Source organism: Hemiscyllium ocellatum, chromosome 3 (assembly GCF_020745735.1).
Source record: "Hemiscyllium ocellatum isolate sHemOce1 chromosome 3, sHemOce1.pat.X.cur, whole genome shotgun sequence".
NCBI lineage: Eukaryota > Metazoa > Chordata > Chondrichthyes > Orectolobiformes > Hemiscylliidae > Hemiscyllium > Hemiscyllium ocellatum.
The window spans coordinates 16,723,760-16,749,820 of NC_083403.1; the positions used below are offsets into that span (position 1 = coordinate 16,723,760).

At 44.4% G+C, this 26,061-nt stretch overlaps 1 protein-coding gene across 1 annotated transcript in view; it reads left to right on the forward strand.

The window, feature by feature from the left end:
- The window catches only part of slc16a10 (solute carrier family 16 member 10), a 127,995-nt gene that overhangs the window by 54,165 nt on the left and 47,769 nt on the right, over window positions 1-26,061 (forward strand). Inside the window, exons 2-3 of the mRNA XM_060848711.1 lie at window positions 20,650-20,794; window positions 24,678-25,104. Coding sequence (XP_060704694.1) covers window positions 20,650-20,794; window positions 24,678-25,104 — 572 coding nt within the window. The remainder of the gene's footprint in view (window positions 1-20,649; window positions 20,795-24,677; window positions 25,105-26,061) is intronic.

Below are 26,061 nucleotides of genomic sequence, written 5' to 3' on the forward strand. Positions count from 1 at the left end.
TTATGATTGGTGTATAAAGATCAAGGAGGATTTGCATTTAGATAGTAGCTTGCAGCAAGTCAGATATGTTTCTCATCCACGTACGTCAGGGACTCAGGGTCAATTCCAGGCTCTGGCAACTGTCTGTATGACGTTTGAACATTCTCCCCGTGTCTGTGTGGGTTTCCTCCCAGGTGCTCCAGTTCCCTCCCACAGTCCAAAGATGTGCAGGTTAGGTGGATTAGTCGTGGTGGGTGGGAGAGGAAGGTCTGATGCTCTTTGGAGAGTTGATGTGAACTCTATAGGCTGAATGGCCTGCTTCCATGTGGTGGGGATTCTTATGAAATTCTATTGTGAAATAGAAAGAGAAATAGGCCATTCAGCCCCTCAGGCCTGCTCTGTTGTTCTATAAGATCATGGCTGATTTGCTCCAGGCGTCAACCCCTATTTCACACCAGCTCCTCATGGCTTTCGGCTCATGGGTTGACATGTCAAAATTCTATCTCCCCTTTTAGTGATCTAGTCTTCAGAGCACAATCTAGGGTAGGGAATTCCAGATGTTCAATACATTTGGGAGAATAAATTCCTTTTTTAAATGAGATTAAATGTGTTCCCTTTTAATTTGGTGTTATGTCCCCCAGTTTGAGATTCTCCCATTCGTGGAAGTATCTTCTCCACCTCCTCACAACAACTCATTCTGTAATTCGTTGATTATGTCATCGGTGTTTCTTGCCTCACTCATTTGGCATTGGAAAAACTTTGCAATTTCACTTCCAGTTTCCATCCCACCCTCATCTTCACCTGATCCACCTCTGACTCCTCCCTTCCCTTTCTCAACATCTGTTTCCAGGGATAGGCTGGCCACCAATATCCACTACAAATCCACTGACTCCCACAGTTACCTTTACGATACATCCTCATACCTACTTCCTGTAAAGACTTCATTCCATTCTCCTAGTCTCTCCGTCTTCATTGCATCTGTTTTGGTGATGCCACTTTCCATGTCTGATCTATCTCTCACTTCTGCTGTCACCCTCTCCCAAAACAATGCTGGGTTTAGAACATAAGAACTAGGAGCAGGATAGGTCATCTGGCTCATTGAGCCTGCTCTGCCATTCAAAAAGGTCATGGCTTATTGAATATTACAACGTAGTACAGGCCCTTCAGGCCTCAATGTTGCGCTGACCTGTGGAACCAACCTGAAGCCCATCTAACCCACACTATTCCATTCTTGTGCTTATGCCTATTCATTGACCATTTAAATGCCCTTAAAGTTGGTGAGTCTATTACTGTTGTAGGCAGTGCATTCCACACCCTTGCTACTGAGTAAAGAAACTCCCTCCGACATTTGTCCTATTTTATATATCACGCTTCAATTTAAAGCTGTGTTCCCTCATGCTAGCTATCACCATCCGAGGAAAAAGGCTCTCACTGTCCAATCTATCTAACCCTCTGATTATCTTATGTCTCCATTAAGCCGCCTCTCGACCACCACCTCTCTAATGAAAACAACCTCAAGTCCCTCATCTTTTCATGGTTTCAGCTCCACTTACTCAACTGCCCACCATAACCTTTAATTCCTTTTACTATTCAAAAATCTAACTATCTTTGCCTTAAAAACATTCAACAAGGTAGCCTCACCTGCTTTACTGGGCAGGGAACTCTACAGATGTGCTGACAACTGAGCTTACCTTTTCCAGCAATTTCTATTTTTGTTTTTGAGCTTACACCACTGCTTGTGGGATCAAGTGACATTTTAGGACTCTGGTCTCTTCACATTTTATTTTTGTCTGAAAGAAGAGGATTCTGAGTGACAGGCTAACAAGGGTTGGGGTCAGGAGTTACAGGTGCAATGGAGCAGATTCAGGATGATCCCAGTGCTGCAGTTACATTGGAAGCATCCACTCCTGTAACATTGCATCCTGATGATCAGACTGAATTCGCAATATCTGCCCTAACCGAAGAGATTAAAAAGCCAACTGGCTGATAGTTCTGCAGTGAGGCAGGATTCTCATGGCACTCTGAGCTTGTCGTGAGTTGTCATAGTAACACGAGGGCTCACTGAAGCACTGTGTGCTGGTGTGCGGCAAGTGCTGTGGTTTTACAAGACATTCCAGGGACAGATCTTAACCCATTGCTTCTGTTCTTGCCACAACCTGTCAGCGGGAAATAACTAAATAAAGTAATCTTTAGCCTATGTGTTTAACTCTTGAGGTAATGCGATGCAGAAATGCTGGGAACAAGTAAAGCTTTGCTCTTAGGGTGTATTGTCAACGTTTATGATGATCACTCTCTGTCAACCCCATTTCTGTGTTCAACTTCTATACATACGCTAGCAATTGATGCACTGATGGCTATTTTATGTCCACAAAGTCAATGTGAATGTCTGCATAGGATCTGATTTAAATCCGTGGACAGAAATTAAAAAGCAGACATCATCAGACAGTAGTCTCATATGTGATGCAGTTAAGGGTCAAGGGTATCTTGGAGAGGGTGTAGAATATTCCCAAAGGCAAGAGGGACCAGGAGGAGTTTGTGGTACACATTGGAAGTAACAACATGGGAAGAGAAAAGATGGATTCTAAGGAGACAATATAGGAAGAAGGGCTTATGCCCGAAACGTCGAATCTCCTGTTCCTTGAATGCTGCCTGACCTGCTGCGCTTTTCCAGCAACACATTTTCAGCTCCGATCTCCAGCATCTGCAGTCCTCACTTTCTCCTCCAATATAGGAAGATAGGCAGGAATTTAAGAAGTAGGGTCTAGAGAGTAGAGTCTAGAGAGATTAGATTTTTTACAGTATGGAAACAGCCCCTTTGGCCCAATACATCCACACTGACCCTCTGAAGAGTAACCTACCCAGACCCATTTCCCCCTGACTAATGCACCTAACATTTTGGACAATTTGCCATGGCCAATTCATCTAACTTGCATATCTTTGGACTGCGGGAGGAAACCAGAGCACCCAGAGGAAACCCACACAGACACGGAGAGAATGTGCAAAATTCACAGTCGCTTGAGATGGGAATTGAACCCGGGTCCCTGGCACGGTGAGGCACCAGTGCTAACCACTGAGCAGCCACTGTGCACCCAATTTGGATTATTCCTGGTGCCATGAGCTAGTGAGGGTGGGAATAGGAAGCTGGAGCAGATGAATCCGTGGCTGAGAAGCTGGGGCAAGGAGAAGGATTCACATTTTTGGATCATTGGAAACTCTCTTTAGGGTAGAAGCGACCTGTATAAGAAGGACAGATTGCACCTGAATTGGAAGGAGACTAATATACATTTGGGGACATTTGCTGAAGCTGCTTGGGTGGATTTAAACTAGTAAGGGGGAGCAGGGAGATGGTGAGAAAAGGGGTCAGTCTGAGACTGGTACAGTTGGGGGAAAAAGGAGCAGGGCAAGGATTTACATGTATTTTCCTGAAGAAGGTCTTATGCTCGAAATGTTGACTCTCCTGCTCTTCGGATGCTGCCTGACAGGCTGTGCTTTTCCAGCACCATACTTTTCAACTCTGATCTCCAGCATCTGCAGTCCTCACTTTCTCCATGTGTTTGAAAAGGCAAGGACTGACTAGGGATAATCAACCTGTTCCTGTACATGGGAAATTACGTCATTAACTTGCTTGAGTTTTTTGAAGACTGAACAGTGGATGTGATCGATATGAACTTCAGTAAGGCATTATTTGATGAGGTTCTGCGTGGTAGCCCAATTAGCGAGGTTAGATCTCATTGGAATACAGGGAGAACTAGCCATTTGGATACAGAACTGACTCCATGGTAGAAGACCGAAGGTGGTGATCGAGGGTTGCTTTTTGGACTGGAGGCCTGTGACCAGTGGTGTGCCACAAAACCCACCGCTTTTTGTCATTTAATGTAATTTGGTGTGAGTATAGGCGGTATAGTCAGTAAGTTTGCAGATGACACCAAAATTGGTGTGGTGGACAGCCAAGAAGATTACCTCATAGTACAATAGCACGTGGATCAGATGTGCCAATGGACTGAGGAATGGCAGATGGAGTTTAATTTAGATAAATCTGAGGTGCTGCAGTTTGGAAACTCAAATTAGGGCAGGACTTGGACACTTAGTGGGAAGGTCCTGGGAGCTGTTGCTGAATAAAGATCCTTTCGAGTGCAGATACGTAGTTCCTTGAAAGTGGAATCACAGGTAGATAGGATAATGATGGCAGCGTTTGGCTGCTTGCTTTTATCGGTCAGTTCTATGGGAGGTATGATGAGTCTGTACAGGACATTGGTTAGGCCACTTTTGAAATATTGCCAGCAATTCTGGTCTCCCTGCTATGGGAAGGATATTGTGAAACTTGAAAGGGTTCACAAAAGATTTACAAGGATGCTGCCAGAGTTGGAGGGTTTGAGCTACAGGGAGAGGCTGAATAGGCTGGGATTATTTTCTGTGGAGTGTTGGAGGCATGGCAAAGGTGAATAATCCAGGTGTTTTTCCTCTGGATGGGGATGTCCAAAGTTAGAGGTCAAAGGCTTAGGATGTGATGGGAAAGGTCTGAAAGGGACCTGAGAGGCAACTTTTTCACAGATGGTGGTGAGTGTATGGAACAAGTGGCCAGAGGACATGGTGGAGGCTGGTGCAATTACAGCATTCAAAAGGCATCTGGATGGGTGCATGCATGGGAGGGGATTAGAGGAGTATAGGCTAAATGCTGGTAAATGGGACGAGATATATTTAGGGCATCTGGTCGGCATGGACGAGTTGGACTGAAGAGTCTGTTTCCATGCTGTACAGCTCAATGACTAAGTGTTGAAAATGAGCGGCCGTGGTTAACTTTTTGTCTGAAGTTAATTTCCTCATCCAAAGGCTTGTTCCCAGATCCTAAGGATGTTCTTCACCGTGGTACTCGAGAGCACTGAGGCACTGTCAGGTGCCAACTCTTAGCTGAAGTTTAAAAAGTTTCACCTTTCATTTACATTCTGTGAACAAACTTACTGCCATGTTTCTTACATTATATCTTAACGTTTAGGCACCATAGGTACGACTCTTTTTCTATTCCCACTGAAGGTATCAGACCAGCTGAGCTTGCCCAGCACTTTTAGTTCTACATTAGGGCAGCATGATGGCTCAGTGGTTAGCTCTGCTGCCTCACAGCACCAGGGTCCCAGGTTTGATTCCAGCCTCTGGTGACTGTCTGTCTGTGTTTAGGGTATAGGTTTGCTCGCTGAGCTGTAGGTTTGATATCCAGACATTTCATTACCTGGCTAGGTAACATCATCAGTGGCGACCTCCAAGTGAAGCAAAGCTGTTGTCTCCTGCTTTCTATTTATATTTTCTCCTGGATGGGGTTCCTGGGGTTTGTGGTGATGTCATTTCCTGTTCATTTTCTGAGGGGTTGATAGATCTAGGTGCCATCTATGTGTTTGTTTATGACATTGTGGTTGGAATGCCAGGCCTCTAGGAATTCTCTGGCATGTTTTTGCAACAACCTTCACAAACCTTGCAAAAAACTGTGTGTGGAGTTTGCACATTCTCCTTGTGTCTGTGTAGGTTTCCTCCGGGTGCTCCGGTTTCCTCCCACGGTCACAAATATGTGCATTTCAAGTGTATTGGCCATGCTAAGTTTCCCATAGTGTTGGGTGGGTTAGTCTTCGGAGGGTCGAAGGACCTGTTTCCACACTGTAGGGAATCTAATCTAATCTAATATCAGAAGTACGTACTTGGAGTTCTCAAAGTTTTGAGATGCCCTAAAGTTATGAAAGATCCAGTAGAAATGGAATTTATATTTCTTTATGTAGCCTTGCCAGTCTTTTTTATAATATTTGCGAAGTTCTTTGTATTAGATCTCGAAAAAAGTCCCTTTTTTCTATCCACCCACCCACCCTACCCGAACCCATACCTGTCATCTACTTCCACCTGCCTTTTGTTGTACACCCTTGCTGTCTTGCTCGCGTCTCTCTGGGCCCAGGTACTTGGCAGCAGAGGTTGGCAGTGTGTGGGGATTCTGGGTACCGGAGTGTTCACTACCACAAAGCTGTGGAAGCTCAGTCATTGAGTGAATTTAAGACTGAGATAGGTCCTTGATGGTCAAGGGTTATGGGGAGAAGGCAGGAGAATGGGGATGAGAAACGTATGGTGGAACAGACTCGATGGGCTGAATGACCTAATTTCTGCTCCTATGTCTTACGGTCTTCTGGAGTGAGGGATGGACTTTGTGGCTTTGTTTTTTTGGAAGTGAGGGCTTGTGGCAGAGGTCGAGGAGTGATCTCGGTGTTTCCTTTTGACTGTTCCTTCTGTTTCTGCTTCTGTTTTTAATCCGGCCTTTTGTATTCCACAATGGCACCAGAGACAAGTACACGTGAGAATAAAAATCTAAAGCACCAAATAAGCCTTTTATATTTCACCCTTTTCCTTGTGTTTTGTTCAATTAGAATGATTAAAAAAAACTCTTTTTTTTCAGTAAAACATATGACAAATTATTAAACCAAGTTAGGTGAGTGGTCTTTGAAAAATCATAATGTGATTCAAGAAAAGCAATCTGCTGTCAATTCAAGATTACCATTTAACTACTGAATAGCTTTTAGTTCTCCAACAGTGAACAATTAAAGGAATCCTTTTGCAGATTTGTTTTCAGCAATCTCTCCGGACTAAAGGATCCAGTTAGCTTTACTCCATTAGAGTTTTTCTTTCTTTAATGCTTCTTACTGGGTGTGTGTGTGTGTGTGTGTGTGTGTGTGTGTGTGCGCGCTTATGGCAATGATAGAAGACACTGTGGAGTAAAAATTGTTAAAACTTTGACTGGATATTTAGAATGGATGATGCTACAGTTTTCTCCCTCTGTCTTCCTCATGACATCAGGAGTTTTCAAGATTACCATGCTTGATGACTCATTAGTCACTTTTCTATCAATGATAAAAATCACACAACACCAGGTTGTAGTCCAACAGGTTGAGTTGGAAGCACACTAGCTTTCGGAGCGACACTCCTTCATCAGGTAATAGTACCTGATGAAGGACTGTTGCTTCGAAAGCTAATGTGCTTCCAATTAAACCTGTTGGACTATAATCTGGTGTTGTGTGATTTTTAACTTTGTACACCCCAATCCAGCACTGGCATCTCCAAATCATTCTATCAATGAGATTGATTGACTGAGCTCAAGTTTCTGTGATTTAAGGAAAATATTAGCTGTTACCTTTCATGGTAAAGTGCTTTACAGTGCAGGTGACCCATGCTTTGATCCGATGATATCACCAATGAAGCTGCTTGGCTATTTGTTGGGATTATAGCTAGGACACTTGTTTTTTCCAATTTATTATGCAGATTGTCTTCCTTTGCTCATGTGATGGCTGCGTAAGTTGCATTCTGATGTTTCTTGACTGGGTTTTCAGTCTTTCTGACTATATTTGGAGATATTTTGTGATGCTAGCTTTATATCTGTGTCACAAAGTTGGTGTGTAAAAATGACAAAATTGTAAAATGAATTGAAAAGCAATGTGTGGTCCCTTTTTTAAAAGATTGTGCTTTGTCTACGCTTGGAAGTTTGCGAGCATTGTGCAGAGAGCCCCAAAATTGAAACAAGTGTATCAAAAAACTCTTCAGTTAGTAGAGGTAAAAACAATTACTGCAGATGCTGGAAACCAGATTCTGGATCAGTGGTGCTGGAAGAACACAGCAGTTCAGGCAGCATCCAACAAGCAGCGAAATCGACGTTTCGGGCAAAAGCCCTTCATCAGGAATAAAGGCAGTGAGCTGGAAGCGTGGAGAGATAAGCTAGAGGAAGGTGGGGGTGGGGAGAGAGTAGCATAGAGTATAATGGGTGAGTGGGGGAGGAGATGAAGGTGATAGATCAGGGAGGAGAGGGTGGAGTGAATAGGTGGAAAAGGAGCTAGGCAGGTCGGACAAGTCATGGGGACAGTGCTGAGCTGGAAGTTTGAAACTAGGATGAGGTGGGGGAAGGGGAAATGAGGAAGCTGTTGAAGTCCACATTGATGCCCTGGGGTTGAAGTGTTCCGAGACGGAAGATGAGGCGTTCTTTCTCCAGGCGTCTGGTGGTGAGGGAGCGGCGGTGGAGGAGGCCCAGGACCTCCATGTCCTTGGCAAAGTGGGAGGGGGAGTTGAAATGTTGGGCCACGGGCTGATGAAGGTTTTCAGTTAGTAGGTTCAAGGAACATCTTTACCCAGGCAACAGTTTAAATTCAGTTAATTAATTTGAAAAGGGACTTGGAGATTAAGGGCCAATTAACTTCACATCTGTTGGTTTGGACTACCTCCAACCAATCCGATTGTGAAGATGTTATTATGTTATCACTGGTATAAAAGATGCAGGAATTTGAAAATTAGAGAGAGAGCCACCTGAAGGGTAGAGAGCGAAGTGTCATCTATGAAAGAAATACCGGGCTCTGAAGAAATTTTTACAAGAAAGCTCTTTAAAAGTGCATTATCTACCTGCAAAGGTAAAAGGCATGTTTAGTAAGTATTCTCGATGCCAGAAAACAACTGAAGAGAGTTTTGAACAGAAGAAAACAATGGAGAGGCATTCGGAACAGAATAATTACAGAGAAAAATCCCCAACAGCAAAATCAGTGGCAAGGAAGTGGACCATTCGGGGGATCATTCTGTGTGAACGCAGAGAGACTAAGCTTTAATTTATTGTTTTCTTATTAATTGGATTTATATAAGTGGGTTCTGCGTTATTGAAACAGCATATAAATAGAATTTAAGTTAGAAAATAGGTAGTAGCTAGGGAGTAATTGTTCAGTTTGTTAGGAATTCTGTTAGTTTGTTCACTGTTTGAGTTAGACAAATAAATTGTTACTTGTTAATTATAAGACTGAAAGGATTTCACTTCATTTAACCGTGCCTTCATAACATTGGTGGGTGAGAGATAGGTTATACCCCTTGTCACACTGCTTTATCAGATTGAGGTTAGGTGTTTCAGTTTTCATTATCGGAGGGGTGTTGACCTCCGCTCCACAACACTTGTGTTTTGTCCCTTCTGGGCTACAGTTATTTGGAACTCTTGGTAACCTGTTGAGTTCACATGTCTGATGTTTTTATGTCCATAGCATTTTACAGCTTCTTTGGAGTTTATTTTCCAAGTGTTGTGACCTAACTTTCCTTAGAAAAATGTGATAACCTATACTTGGCTATGGTGAAATGCATTTGAAAGTTGTACACACTTTCCAAAACGTTATCACTGTTTAGTGTTATTAAACTGATCAAAATGAAGGAGTTCAATTTCCATACTGGCTGAGGTTACCATCAAGGGCTCTCCTTGCCACAGTTATACAGGGCCTCGGTGAGGTCACACCATGAGTGTCGTGTGCAGTTTTGGTCTCCTAGTCTGAGGAAGGGCATTATTGCTATTGATAGAGTCCAGTGAAGGTTCACCAGACTGATTCCAGAATTGCAGGGCTGACATATGAGAAAAGACTGGATCAACAGGACTTGTATTTGCTGGAATTTAGAATGATGGGGGCGATCTCATAGACACAAGAACCTAATGGGATGGCACGGACAGGCTAGATGCAGGAGGAATGACCTGATATTGGGCAAGTCCAGAATCAGGAGTCTACCTAAGAATAAGGGGTTGGCCATTCAGGACTGCGATGAGGAAGAACTTCTCCATTCAGTTGTGAACCTGTAGAATTCTCTCCCACAGGATGCTGTTGCAGCCAGTTCACTTGACATATTCAAGAGGGAGCTGGGCATGGCCCTTGCGGATAAAGGAATCAAGAGATATTGAGAGATTTGCAGAATGGGATACTGAGATTGCATTATCAGCCATGATCGTATTGAATGGTAGTGCACGCTCTAAGGGTCGAATGGCCTACTCCTAGTTTCTGTTTCTGTTTCCTTCTTGACTTCTCCCCTCGCTGGAGGCACAGTGATCCTTGGGCTAAACTGCCATCAGTTGCTTCTCTCTCTCTAGTGAGAGAGCAGCCCCATGGCTTGATAAGACTATGACGACTTTATTCAACACTAGGCCCCCAGATTTTTAAAATTTTGGAACAATGAGTGAGGGTATTATTGTAAGGATAGCTGGTGAAAATTGTGGAACAGTGGAACATGACCTTCACTGAAAAGTAAAATTGGGTTGAATTCTATTTAGGGACAAGCAGGCCTATGCATGACTTATACAAGATGGTCTTCGATTGGGTGAAACATGAGATGATGAACTTAAAGATGGTTGTGGTATTGGTTATGTTACAGGACTAATAATCTAAGTTCAAAAACCAACCTGCCATGTTGGCAATTTTAATTCTACTTCTAAAAGAAATTTTGGAAGGAAATGGCAGCACCTCTTGGGCCTGCATATGTCAAACAGTAAATTTGCAAAACGTACCACCACAAAACAACAACATCTGATGATCACTTCAAATGTGGCATTTTTGGACCTGCTTCTCATAGATTAGTCTTTCTCGTAAAATGCATCAAATGAAACTCCCCAATCTGCAACAGACTTGCTTTCCTCCACCACCTTCATCATGTGGAAGGATGTTGAATTGAATTGAATTTATTGTCACGTGTACTGAGGCACAGTGAAAAGCTTTGTCTTGCGAGCAATATAGGCAGATCATATAGGTAGCATAGATAAGTGAATAATAGGTAAACAGTGGCAAAAACAAAAACACAGGTACAGGAGAATGTGAAGAGTTTGAGAGTCCATTCAGTATTCTAACAATAGGGTAGAAACTGTTTTGAAACTGGCTGGTGCATGCTTTCAGGCTTCTGTACCTTCTCCCCGATGGTAGAGGTTGTAGAAAAACATTGCCTGGCCAGGATGGATCTTTGAGAATGCTGGTGGCCTTTCCTTGACAGCGGATCTGGTAGATGAATTCTATCGATGGGAGGTTGGCCTTTGTGATTGTCCAGGCTGAGTTCACCACTCTCTGTAACCGTCTCCGATCTTGAATGGTACAGTTGCTGTACCAGGTTGTGATACATCCAGACAATGCTCTCGATGACACGCCTGTAAAAGTTGACAAGTATATTCACCGTCATGTTAAATTTCCTCAGCTGCCTGAGGAAGAAGAGACGTTGTTGGGCCTTTGTAACCGGTGTGTCCACATGAAGAGTCCAAGAAAGCTTGTTGTTGATGACCACTCCCAGGAGCTTGACACTCCACTCATTCCACCTCTGTGCTGTTAATGTGTAGGGGGGCATGAGTAACATCCCACTGATGATCAATAATGAGTTCCTTGATTTTACTGACATTGAGAGCTAGGTTGTACTTGGTGCGCCAGGTTGTACTTGGTGCGCCATTTTTCCAGGTCTTCAACCTCCCGTCTGTAGTCTGTTTTGTAGCCATATGAGATTTGACCAACTATGGTGGTGTCATCAGCAAACTTGTAAATGGTTTTAGTCTGGTATTTGGCAACACAGTCTTGGGCAAACAATGAGTACAGTAGGGGGCTGAGTACGCACCCCTGGGGGGGGGCTCCAGTGTTGATTGTTAGTGAGGATGAAATATTGTCCCCAATCTTCACTGTGGCCTGTGGGTCAGGAAACTGAGGATCCAGTTGCAGAGAGTGGGGCTTAGTCCGCGATCACTAAGTTTAGTAATCAGTCTTGAGGGGATAATAGTGTTGACTACAGTTCAGCCTTCAATGAGTAGGATTCTTTTGTAGCTGTTCTTGGTGTCAAGATGTTCTAGGGAGGCGTGAAGGGCAAGTGATTATGGCATCAGATGTGGATCGGTTGGTCCATGTGGAGTGGGTCAAGAGTAGTGGGGAGGCTGGAGTTGACTAATGCCATGACCAGTGTCTAGATTGGAGTGGTGCTGGAAAAACCATGACCAGCCTTTCAAAGCACATCATGATCACCGAAGTTAGGGCGACTGGACGGTTGTCATTGAGCCATGCTGCATGAACCTTCTTAGGCACAGGGATGATGTTGGCCCTCTTGAAACCGGCAGGGACAATGGCCTGCTGCAGGGAGACATTGAAGATGTCCGAGAAGGCCTCTGACAGTTGCACTGCACACACTGACTGACTGCATGGCCTGGTATTCCGTCTGGTCCATCGTTTTCCTTGGATTCCCATGAAGGAAAACTGATCTGACCTCTGATGCAGTGACTGTTGGGATAGGTTCGTCAGGACGTGTCTGAATAGGTGTTACTTCTCCACTGAAAGTCTGCTCAAAGTGAGCATAGAAGGCGTTGAGACGATCTGGGAGGGATGTGTCATCATCTGCTTTCTTGCACTGTCTCCTTTTAGAACCTGTGATGTCATTCAGTCCATGTCATAGTCACCGGGTGTCTGTCTGGGATCTCTAGTTTGGATCAGAATTGGTCCTTGGCTGTCTTAATGGCTGTGTGAAGGTCATATTTGGATTCCTTATATTTGAGTGGGTCTCCTGATCTGAAGGCCTCATGCCTGGTTTTTAGCAGGTTCTGTATTACCTGATTCATCCAGGATTTCCTGTTGGGGAACACCCGGATTGACTTCCTCAGTATGCAATCCTCTACACACTTGCTGATAAAGTCTGTGATGGTGGTGGTGTACTTGTCCAAAGTACCTGCAGATTGGACCATGTTCAACAATCAGCCGATTCCAGACAGCACCGGAGTTGATCCTCTGCCTCCTCCGACCAGCACTGGACCTGTATCCACGAGGGGGTCTCCTGCTTGAACTTTTGCCTGTAAGCCAGGAGAAGAAACATGGCATTGTGGTCGGAGTTCCCTAAATGAGGGTGGGGATGGAGCGGTAGGCATCTTTCACGGTGATATAGCAGTGGTCTAAAATGTTTGGGCTCCTTGTGAGACAGGTAATGTCCTGGCAGTACTTGGGCAACACCTTCCTTAGATGTTGATGGGAATTTGTAGTAGTAGTGGAAGTAGCCACAAAGTTATCAGATTGCAGTTTGTTTTCTCAAAAGAAACATCAATTGATTCACTGCCATTCTTTTCAGAGAGAGAAACTTGTTGTTCTTGCATGGCGTGACTCCCATTCTGCACCAATGCAACTTGATTCTGAACTGCCGTGTGACATGGCTGAGGCAGCTACTCTGTATCAGGTTCTTGACATTCCAGTGATATTGCTGAGAGGAGTCCTGTTTTGCCAGGGCACTGAGTACTAGCCAGCGCTCTTGTGGGATCTTTTGCATCCTCTTGAAAGAATGAAGGGGTCCTCGATTTGGCATCTCATCTGAAAGAGGGCACCTCCGACAGCGCAGCATTCACTCAGCACTGGAATAAAATCAACATGCTGTGGATGCTGGAAATCTTCAACCAGCACAGAGGCTGCTGGAGAAACTCAGCAGGTCTGGCAGCAACTGAGGACAGGGAAACTAGTTGGTGATTTGAGTCTGGTGTGACTCTTTTCAGAACTCCAGTAATGCACTGGATAGTCATGTTTTGCCTCCTGACATGCCAGAAACCGGGGTTTCATGTCCTGTTGTGTGCAAGTGGAAGACAGAGGGGTGTGTACACCCACAACATGAAAATATTTGTCTTTGATTACCAGGAAAATCCCTCAAGTGGCATGGTGCTATAAATGATTAATCTGATGTTCCAATAAAGATGGAAAAGCAAACAGTGGTGTTATTTACACGTGGAATTGGTCTTTCATGAATTACATTCCACAGCAGCTGACTCTAATGTGTTGCTCTGCATTCTTAAGATATCCTCCAAAGGGCGGACTGGCTGGCTGACTGACCGAGTGCCACAGGCACTTACTTTCCCGAGAACCCATCACCAATACCTCCCTCTAGCTGACAGCGCCTTTTTTATTTTCCCCACTGAGTGCACCCCATTGTCGTCGTCATCACTCCCCTGCCTTGGGTAATGAAGTGTAGTTACAAGAGTTTAATAATAAAACTTATCGGAAAGATGTTGAAAGGGTTCAGAAAAGATTTACAAGGATGTTGCCAGGATTGGAGAATTTGAGCAATAGGGAGAGGCCGAACAGGCTGGGGCTGTTTTCCCTGGAGCGTTGGAGGCTGAGGGTTGACCTTTAAAGAAGTTTACAAAATTGAGGGTCATGGATAGGGTAAATAGACAAAGTCTTTTCCCTGGAGTGGGGGAGTCCAGAACTAGAGGGCATAGGTTTAGGGTGAGAGGGGAAAGATATAAATGAGACCTAAGGGGCAGCTTTTTCACACAGGGTGGTGCGTGTGTGGAGTGAGCTGCCAGAGGATGTGGAGGAGGCTGGTACAATTGCAACATTTAAAAGGCATCTGGACGGGTATGTGAATAGGAAGGGTTTGGAGGGATATGGGCCGGGTGCTGGCAGGTGGGACTAGATTGGGTTGGGATATCTGGTCGGCATGGACGGGTTGGACCAAAGGGTCTGTTTCTGTGCTGTACATCTCTATGACTCTATAACTGCGGATGGTGGAGATGTGAAAGAAAAACAAAGTGCTGGAGAAACTTGGCAGGTTTGCCAGTATCTATGTTTTAACATCATCAACACTTCCTTCCGTGTCTGTTACACACCTCCACCCCCTGCCAGGTCTGGTCATGAAATGGATTGGTTTCAATTACTCGTAGCCCCGATTGCGACCTGTCCACCTTCACGTTTTCCCTGGCCTGTTATCAACAATCCCACCTCCTTTGTTGCTTGTGCTGTCTTGCTGTCTGCACTCACTACTTACCCCCACCCCCATCTTCAGTATGAATACCATCTTTTCTTGGCAGCTGTCAGTTCTGAAGAAAGTCACAGGATCCGAAATATTAACCCTGCATCTCTGTCCACTGATGCTGCTAAACCTGCTGAGTTTCTCCAGTAATTTGTGTGTGTGTGTGTGTGTGTGTGTGTGTGTGTGTGTGTGTGTGTGATTTTCAGCATCTGCAGCACTTTGCTTTCATTTGCCTCCCTTTGCCTGTGATTCTGGGATGATGTCAGGAGATGTTGTTGTAATGATTTTGATTTATGAAAACAATCCAGGGGTCACTCCTCTTTCACCTCTCTCCCCGCTCCCCGTCAAACCCCTGATATGCAAACAAAAGTACAAAATAAACACATGCAAACAAATAACTGGATGCTGGAAATCTGAAAAATCCTATTTTCCCGGCTTCACTTAAACCATTCCTGTGAATCAATGCAAAGCTGAAAAAAGATGTCTGGGCTGTTTGACTTTGTTGCCACCCCCAACTCCTCCTGGTTCTGCAGTCACCCTCCACCCTCAACATCCCCTCGACACTTCAACCCCGTAAACCATCCTGTTCCTGACTGGAAAATCTAAAAGAAAACTAGTTGCCAATTCCCTCCCTCCCGCAAAGCCCCACAACTGAAACAAATAGACTGTTCTCTTTCTCTCCTTTTTGCTGTTCCTGAGGTTTGGTTTATTGCAGTCACGTGTACTTGAGTACAGTGAAAGCTTTGTTTTGCTAACAATACAAACAGATCATGACAAGTGTGGACATACAGATCACCGGATGCTTAGACATTAGTGAAGCTTACAAGGTTACACTGTGCACAGGAGGTGCACAGAGCAAGATGAACATTAACATGCTCAACATTATTTGAAGTTGGAGAGTCTATTTGTTATTCTAATAATGGCAGGGAAGAAGCTGGTTTTGAACCTGTTGGTGCAAATGTTCAAGTTTCTGTACCTTCTGCCTGATGGAAGAGGTTGTAGGAGAGCATTACTGGGGTGGGAGGGGTCTTTGATGTTGGCGACCTTTCCACGGCAACGAAAGTGTCAATGGAGTCACTGGATGGAAGGTTAGCTTCTGTGATCGTCTGTGATTTTGTGGTTTCTCACAGTTCTGGCCAGGGCAGTTGCTGTACCAGGGTGTTTATGCGCTTGGATAGAGTGCTTTCTGGGGTGCAACTGTAAGTTTGGTGATAAATGGACTGATTCATTCTTTACCTTCCCAGCCTTGAGACTTTTTGATAACATGCTGTGCAAAGTTTCCTTTTAAAATCACTTTGCCAAATATTACAGGACTTGGCGAATCTCCTTCATGTCAATCTAATCAAACCTTAGCCATGGACTTTGGAGTTGGAATAATTTGAAAACCCACCCAATGTAACTTCTCAAAATCCAGGAAGTTGCCAGACATTTTACTTCAATATTTAGTACAACTTGTATCTGAGCTTTGCTGATGGAATTGTGGGTACATTTTGTTTTCTGGTACACATGGCGTTTACACAAAGTGTGTTTTATTTGTTTTGCATTCTGTTTGCGATGTTGTTTTGCCTAGAGTGCCTGGAGATGTATTGAACAGATTCTGAAATGGAGCAGCCCCACAATTCTGTTGTGTTTTTAAAAAAAAATCATCAGAGGCTGGTGAAATCTTGCAGCAAAGCAGTTGGCTTTGGTTCTTATTTTAGAAAATTGCTTTTGACAAACTTTTGAGTTTATGAAGCATGTTACTAATGAAATCAATAAAGGGGAGTTGACGGATGTGGCATATTCGAGCTGAAAATGTGTTGCTGGTTAAAGCACAGCAGGTTAGGCAGCATCCAAGGAACAGGAAATTCGATGTTTCGGGCATAAGCCCTTCATCAGGAATGAGCCTGCTTGGCACGCACACCTAAGATAAAAGGTAGGGAGGAGGGGCGATGGAGATGTGATAGGTGGAAGGAGGTTAAGGTGAGGGTGATAGGCCGGAGTGGGGTGGGGGCGGAGAGGTCAGGAAGAAGATTGCAGGTTAGGAGGGCGGTGCTGAGTTGAGGGAACCGACTGAGACAAGGTGGGGGGAGGGGAAATGAGGAAACTGGAGAAATCTGAGTTCATTCCTTGTGGTTGGAGGGTTCCCAGGCGGAAGATGAGGCGCTCCTCCTCCAGCCGTCGTGTAGTTGTGTTCTGCCGGTGGAGGAGTCCAAGGACCTGCATGTCCTCGGTGGAGTGGGAGGGAGAGTTAAAGTGTTGAGCCACAGGGTGGTTGGGTTGGTTGGTCCGGGCGTCCCAGAGGTGTTCTCTGAAGCGTATTCTCTGTGGCATATTTTAAGTTTCAGAATGATTTTGATAATGATGCCCACAGGAAGTTGTTTAGCAAAATGAATGCTGTTATGGACCAGGCCAGACCCCGCCAAACCTTTCAAGAAGGTAGCACAGACCCTGACTTTGCTAAGCAAGTGTAAAGTATGTATTCCAGCAGAGAATCAGCTGGTCAAACCACTCAGTTTTAAACAAAACAGTATTTATTTACAAGATTACCGAATGAAACACAGAACAGAAAACAGAATACCGAATAACTTATCCTATCCGAAAACTCAACAGATCATCCCATTTAATGATGCTGTTCCAAAATACTTGCAACAATCCACAAAAGGTAAAATCAAACACATTCTTACAAGATTTAAGTCAGCGAGAGGACTAACCTGAGCTTGTTTCTGAATTCTAACAACTATGCTTTTTTTTAAAAAAAAAAACCCAAACCAGAGAAAAGCTGAGCTGGGAGACCTGGCCACTCCACTTCCATTTATACTAGTTTTTTTCTAAAACTTGAAACACTTCTGCCTGAGGCAGTATCTGTTAAATATGAACAAAATGGCCCTTAAACCCAGCCGAAATCAGACTTTTTGGAAACTGTGTTTTTACGACCTCCTGAAGAAATAAAACCCAAGGACAATCTAACCTTGTGAAAGGAGCAGCTTTGTCACACTGCATGGGGATAGCATGTAATGTTCTGGCATGGAAAATAAGATTGTTCTGAAGAAGGGTCACTGGACTTGAAATATTAACTCTGATTTCTCTTCATAGATGCTGCCAGAACTGCTGAGTTTTCCCAGCAATTTCTGCTTTTAATTCAGATTTCTACTATCCGCAGTATTTGGGTTTTTTTTTGTATTGGTGTGAATCGATGACTGTCTGAAAACCTTCTCCCATTTGCAGACTGAGAGTAGTGGGGTTCCTCAAGGGACCATACTTGGGTCCCAGATATTCACATTATTTATGTGTTCGTGATTTGGATGTGGGGACCAAATGTATTATTCGCAATTTTGCCGATGTGAGGAAGATGTTTTCTGAAGGATTTTGATTGGGCAAGAGCATGGCATTTGGAATATAATGTGGAAAAATATGACGATATCCATTATCTTTGTTTTCACCTGATGCATCTCAGACTTTCACTTCCCTTCCTTGACCTCGCTGTTTCCATTTGAGGATAGCGTTCTTCACCAATATCCAGTATAAACCTCTTGATTCTCTGTTATCACGACTACAATCCTGCCCGGACACAGTTCCATTCTCCCAGTTTCTCCATCTCTGTCACATCGGTTTGGATGATGCTGCCTCCACCACAATGCATTTTGTTTTCCTCCTCCAAGAATTCCCACACTCCCAGTGTGGTTAACAAGGCCTTCAGCCATGTCTGACCCAGCTCCTGCATGACTGGCCTCACCCCTTCCATATCTTCCCAGAACAGCAATAGGGTTTCTCTTGTCCTCACTTTTCAGCCATCTACCACCACCCCTAGAAGGATTCCACCAGTAACCATACCCTTCCATTCACTATCAGTATTCCAGAGACACTCTCTCTGTGACACCCTGGTCCATGCTTCCTCACTTTTCCATGTAATCGCAAAAAACCTAATACTTGCCCATTGACAGCGAGAATGGAGGAAGTCAAAGACATTCGACAAATCCTCCAGATGAAGCAGTGTTCCTTTTGTACTACTTTGATTTTAATCTACTGTAGTCACTGCTCACAGCACAGTCTCCTTTTATATGGGTGAGACCAAACACTGAGGTGGGGTGATTACTTTGTGGATCAGCTTTGCTCTGTCTATAGGAATGACCCTGACCTCCCAGTTGCTTGACACTTCAGTACGTCACCTTGCTGTCATGTGAACGTTTCTGTCCTGGGCCTGCTACAACGTACCAATGAAGTACCGTGTAAGCTTGAGGGGCAATGTTGTGTTTTTCACTTGGGCACTTACATAAATAAATGAATATATATTGAATTTATTTATTGTTATGTAGTTTTTTTTTACAAAATGGAGTGAACAGCCTTGAGGTCTGAACATTTTGAATTCAATATCTTTAGAAACTGACTGCTCAATAACCACCCTCCGTTTTTCTTACATTCCCCACCCCGCCCCACAGCCGTGTCTTCTTTGTACCTTGTTATCTCTGTACTTACCATCCAGGACTAATTCTCTCCCATTCACACTACACATCTCATGTTGTAGCCCTAGTGCTTACCTGGGTTGGGAGTCTGGGATTGAGGCTAGTGCTCATAACAGTACCACAGTGAAGTGCAACCTGTTTCAACTCCTAGCTCCTGTTTATTTTTACCAGTCTTCGCTCATGCCCAAAGCCAATGGGAGGGAGTTTCTGGCTGATGGATAAAAGCAGAGCTGTGTGAAGCAAGAGCCACCCATGGCATTCTGAGGAATTGTCTCAAGTGGTCAACCTAGTGGAGGTAAATTGGGCTTGGGGATAAACTAGGGATGAGGATGTTAGCTGAGCTGTGAGGTTGATTTGCAAACATTTTGTCCACTGACTAGCTAAAATTTTCAGTACTTTTTCAGCGTCCAATGAAGTGCTTCTGCACTGTCTCGTCTGGAACTTATTTGGTTCCGTCCCTGCTGCTTCCAGTTGCTGGTTCTGGCCACAACAACGAACAAAACAGTAGAAACCTGAACCAAGTAAATTCCAGAAGACACAGTGCAGCAGCACTTCACAGGAGGCTCCAAAGCGCTGAAGATGTCACCTAGACAGGGTTGAAATGTCTGCAAATCAACTTCCTAGCTCTGCCAACATTTCCACAACTACGACAACAGGCATCGTAGCTACAGATCATGACACACACCTTGTAATCCTAGGGATGAGTTTAGCTTCCAATCCCTTTCTTAAACCCTTTTGTGGCTAAGAAGACCTGGGAAGGAAATGCTCAAGTTAGATTTCTGGGGCGAGGAAGGACCATCTTTTAAAGTTAATGAAGAGTGCGTTTGGACAGTTGTAAAACACCAGTTTTGAGAAAGGGTTACTGAACCCAAAACATTACCAATGATTTCTCGCCTGTCAGACCTGATGTGCTTTGTCAGCAATTTCTGCTTTTTGTTTCCCCTGTAAATCTGACATTCCACTTGAATGCCCAAGCTCTCACATTCCCAACATACTCTTACACAACCTAAATTCAAAATCCTCATCTTCGTCCACACATATCTAAAGTAACACAAAAACATAATGGTGTGAATGATGGAAGTTTGAAGTAAAAACAGAAAATGCTGGTGCAGTGAATGGAATGAGGTTGGCCAGGGGCATCTCACTGAGCACATGTTCCCTGATTGGCCCAGGTTAACAGCCCCAATCAGGGAGCCCTGGCTGACAGACAAACAGGATCGTGGGGATGGCCTCTCCTTGGCTATCGCTATAACTTTCTCCAGTCTCCCATACTTGTGTGTACTCTTTACCCATTTAATTTTGCATCATCTGTTAGGCCTTCAGTAATTGAACCTTCTACCAACTTGATTATGTTTTCTGGTAACATCTTCACTTTTCAACTGTTCATCCAATTAACCCTCTTGACTTTTCTTTTAAACAGTGATTGCCTGTACTCTCGTATGGGAAGCTGTCTTTTGTAACCTCAAAGGCAAGACATAATTTGTAGGTTAAAGGTGGCAGTTAAATTGGGCTTACCTTCATTTCTTAGGGACTGCTGTAACCATAAATGTATTTTAAAAATAATTTGGAAGAATTGATAATGTCAGCTATTGTGATGCCGGGAGATGGAGACGCTAGAAGTCACAGGTAAAAGCACTCATTACATTCTGTGCAAAACGTAATGTGATATCCCCTCTCTCCACAGCATGGGTAGGTTCATTGTCCATGGGAATGATCTTCTTCTGCTCTCCCATCGTGAGCGTTTTTACAGACTTGTATGGATGCAGGAAAACTGCAACGGTTGGCGCTGCTGTGGCTTTTATTGGTCTTGTTGCAAGTTCATTTGTCAAGTGAGTTTTCAGCTGCATGCTTCAAGTGTTCCATCATGTTGATTGCCGGTTTTTTCTCTCCTACAAATCTCTTGCAATTATCCTTGTTAAGCAAATACTTTTTGTTGCATTTCTAAAATTGACTGGTTCACTTGTGCTTTACAAGGTGCACGGGGCAGCCTGGTGGCTTAGTGGTTAGCACTGCGGGTTTGACTCCAGACTCAGTTGACTGTCTGTCTGTGTGGAGTTTGTACATTCTCCCCGTGTCTGTGTGGGTTTCCTCCGGGTGCTCCGGTTTCCTCCACAGTCCAAAGGTGTGCAGGTTAAGTGAATTGGCCATGCTAAATTGCCCATATTGTCCAGGGATGGGTAGGATAATAAGGTTGGAGAATTGGCTGGGTTACCCTTTGGAGAGTCAGTGTGGACTTGTTGGGCCGAATGGCCTGTTTCCACACGGGGATTCTATGATTCTATGAAATTGAAGTAAGGAAACCTAACGAGGAACATTTATCTTTTATTTATTTTGGTTCAGAGTGGAATTGTATTTCCTCCCCGACCCTGCAGAAGAATATTCTGAAACCCTCATCCCCACAAATCCATCTCCTTCATTAAAAGCAGAAAAATGCTAGGAATACACATCAGGTCAGGCAGCGTTTGAGGAGAAAGGAAAAGAGTCTGTGGTCAATGGAGTTCTGATAAAGGGTCCTGACCTGAAATGGTAAATCTGTTTCACTCCATCTCGATGCTGCCTGATTTGCTAAGCATTTCCAATTGAAATAACTCCAGACGCTCTATTCCAAAACCAAATCATCCAATATGCACATGACATAGACTCCGACCAGCAAGCCCAGAGCCAATCCCTGACAATCCAGTTTATATATACTTTATTTTATTTAACCTATTTTCCTCATCAACCTATTTAGAGATGTTATTACACACACCTCTGGGGCAGGTGGGACTTGAACCCCAGTCTCTTGGTTAATGGGTAGGGACTTTATCTCTCCACCGCAAGAGGGCCCCAATCCAGCATCTGGCATTTAACTGAAGCCCCCCAGAACATTATCTGGGTCTTTGCATTAACATATCCCTAGGGTCATCCCCTCTCCCACGATCCTGTTCATCTTTTTTTTCTCTTTCTTTTTCTTTCAAACATGTGACACTCCTGTTTTTTTTCTCCCACACTACTGCCTAACTGCAGTAGTGCTTATTTTTTTCCCCAGCACCCATGTATATGTGTGTGCACAGGTGTGAGACACAGTGAAAGACACAAGGTGCAAGAATCTTTATTCAGTTTCCACCACCAGGAAGAAAGGAAACACCAGAGTGGCCAGTGACAAGCAGTGCCCTTCACATCAAAAGGCAATGCTGTGTGTTCAAAATAGAGTCGGAGGGGGAAATAATAAACTCCATTCCCTGTGGCGCCCACCTCTCCCTGAACAACTCCAGGGTGTCGGTGGACACCGCGTGCTCCTTTTCCAGAGACACCCAGGCTCTAACGTTACCCCGGAAGAGGGGCAGGCATACCCCCTCCACAGCCCGCTGTCTGGACCTGTTTTATGGCCACTTCGGCCAGGCCCAGGAGCAGACCCACGAGGAGGTCTTCAGACCTGCCCTCCCTCCTACCAGGTGCCCGAAGATCAGGAGCGTGGGACTGAAGTGCAACCAAAAGCAGAGGAGGAGGTTTTTAAGAAAATCAAAAAGGGAGTGCAAATGCCCACACCCAATATACACATGGTCCACGGACTCCCCAGCGCCACAGAACAAGCAATTGGGCTGGGAGTCTGTGAACCACTGCAATCTGCGGTTGCAGGGGACTGCTGCATGCAGCACCCTCCACCCCAGATCCCTGAGAGAAAGGGGGAGGACTCCCGCGTAGAGAGCCCCCCACTGGGGATCCCCACTGCCCGGTGGCAAATGGGTACACCAAGGCGTGTCCAGACGGTGGATGAGGGAGAAGAGGTGGACGGTGTGCAACAGCATTCTATACAGGGCCCGCCTTTTTTACGTCTTTAAAAGGGACAAATTAAAATTCCAGAGGCAGCTCAGGTTGTGGGACACAGGCTTCCACGGGAAGTACGGGACTTGGGGCCAATGAAATTCCGTCCGGGCTGGGGTGAGCGTGGATGGGATCCGACTGCACACCTGAGCATCTTCCAACTGGTGCACTACGTTGGGTCCGAACACACCACCGTTTTAGGGTGTCGGATGGTGGTGGCCATGTACTGGATGTCTACCGCTGCCCTACTCGCTATGTCCTGTGGCGGCACCCAGCACGTCCCTGCCCCTGGTCACCCTCACCGCCACGGCCCTCCCTTCCGACAGCTGCTCAAACCCGCGAGTATGGAGGTGCGGATTCCTGAGCAACAGCTCCCTGATGACAGCCGCTACTTCTCCCGGAGGGTAGGTGCGATATGATTCGACTATGTCCCAGACAGTGATCAGGTCCCACGATCCTGTTCATTTGTAATTGTTTAATAAAATTTAAAAAAACACATTTTACAAAAAACAGTTAACATTTACAGCTGTATACAACAGCAATTTTACAAGGGAGAGGAGCAGCAAAGCCAGGCCCCTAACCCTACTGTTCAACCAGTTTATAGGGAGATGAGGACAAACCTCAAATCCCAGTTCCACATATGACAAGACCGTGACAATGCTAAAAAGCTAATCCAGTTACATAAACAGTGCATACAATTCTGACCCAGCAAGGTCCCATCCCTCCCACCTATGATCCTGTTCATCTGTCAGCCAGGGCTCCCTGATTGACCCAGGTTAACAGCCCCAATCAGGGAACTCCTGCTCAATGAGATGCATCTAGCCAACCTCTTTCCACTCACTGCACCAGCAATTTCTGTTTTTACTTCAAATTTCCATCATCCACGCCATAATGTTTTTGTGGTCCTGTCATTTTTCTCCCCCTGTATTTGAGGTAGAGGAATGCACTTTCTAAACGCTTCTCAAAAAGACAAAAATGATTAATGGAGAAGCTGTTCTTGTATGGTCCTTAGGTCTATCCACTTCAATGCTCAGCCTTCTCACATCGTTAAAACTGGCCTAACCAAACTTCTAGACACATCTTTTGGCTGTGACTGTGAGTGCGACGGTGCATTATCAGCCTCCTCCTCTTAACAGTGTTTAACACTGTCCTCCTTCTTAATGCCTTATCCGGCTCATTTGGACTGTCCTTCATGACTTGGCCAGTCATTGGTATCAGTTTCAGAACATAGACAATGTGAATGTTTGGCTGTGCTGCATGTTTGTTTGATGCTGAGTTGCATTCACCCCTGTGAAGAAAGGACATAAGAAGAAGCTTCCCTGTCCTATAAAATCAATGATTCAGCTCCACTTCAGGCAGGCAGGGAGCCTAAATTAATGCTGCTGTACCAGCCTCCATGCAGGAAGATTGTCACTGAGTCAGACTGGGGGTAAAAGAGAACTGTGGAGCAAGGAGTGCAGTCAGAGGCACGACTTATTCAGCTGCTTGAGATTTATTTATTTTGAAAGGTGTGATATGTGATGCTCTGGAATCACTGTTCCTTCAGCAGAAGCTGCACACTTTTTTAAACGCAGCTGTTGACTTCTCGGTTGAAAGGTGTGGTGCTGGAAAAGCACAGCGGGTCAGGCAGCATCCGAGAACCAGGGGGATCGGCGATTCGGGCATGAGCCTTCCTTTGAATTCTCTGTAGTTTTTAAATTGTATAAATGCTTAAAAGTAAGACCGAATACAGTGCATTGTGTGTTTTGTGTATGCTTGTGTGCAATTCCAAAGCTCACTTACAACTCATCAGGTTGTTTTCTACTTTTTTTCTCTCTCCTCCTCTTCTCTCTCTCTCTCTCTCTTTTTCCCTCTCCCTCCCCACCCACCCTCTGTTACTTCCCACCATCCACTTTGTGTTAAATGTAGATCTCTGGAGCCTATGTATTTTACCTATGGAATCGTATTTGGCTGTGGTTCTTCATTTGCCTACCAACCGTCTCTGGTGATTCTGGGACACTATTTCAAGCAGCGCTTGGGACTGGTGAATGGGATTGTCACTGCTGGCAGCAGTGTTTTCACAATCGTTTTGCCCTTGCTCTTGAAACAGTTGCTGCCAAAGATTGGGCTCAGCCATACATTACGAGTCCTCAGTGCCTTTATGTTTGTGCTCTTTCTGGTTGGATTTACTTATAAACCCATCATGCCGGGGAACCAACACAGTAACTCGTCAAAGAAAAAAGTGAACATAAAAAAAATTTTCAATGTGAAGATTTGGAAATTCCTTGGATATCGCATCTGGGCTTTTGGAATCCCAACAGCACTCTTTGGATACTTTGTGCCTTATGTTCATCTAGTAAGTATTTCCTATTTCCTTAACACACAATCAATTTGTATTTATATCGCATCTTTTAATTATTCTAAAACATGCCAGGATGCTGCACAAACATGTTAACAAAGTCAAAAATACAAGTGTGTGGTTCTGCAGAATCTGGTACTATCACAGACAGCAGAGAGTGACGGACTAAACTGATTTATTGTCATTTGCCTTCTATCGGTCCAACGGAGCGATTTTAATTTTCTAAAGCCCAGGGGATTTTTTTGGATGCCCTGTTTGTATTAACTCTGATCTCAAGAAGAATAGACTTGACGTTTAGGGTCCAGTGACCTTTCCTCAGAACTGAGGAAAGGTCACTGGACCTGAAACGTTAACTCTGATTTCTCTCCACAGATGCTGCCAGACCAGCTGAGCTTTTCCAGCAACTTCTGCCTTTGCAGATGCTGTAAATCAGAAACAGTTTTTTCAGGTTTTATCAACAATCTGGTGAAGTAAAAACCTATGTTTCTTTTTTTCCCAACTATGTCTACGTCCAGCGATTTTGGTACTTTTATCTGATTATGTCACAGAAGAATTACAATTCCTACCGCCTGGTTCCTTTGCATATTATCTGGTGGGAGAGGTGAGAGTTGAATGTGTGAGAAGCTGAATATGTATGGTGGCAGTCTGATAGGCAAATTGAACACTTTACAATTACGATTGTAAGTGACTGGGGAAAGGCAGGTGTCCAGGACTAGTGACCTGATTGGTGCTAGATTGATATTTTTGTTGCTAACAAAGTCCCCAATACATCCAGTGATGACTATATAGATATTTTGAGATTTTTTTACAAAATTACCAAAATAGTACAAAATAGTGTATTCCACTTTACAATATATTAGCAATGCCAATATAAAATTAAGAAAACTAACTACTCCATCTATTCTACAAACTACCAAAACACGAAATATGATTTCATACATTACTAACAATAAC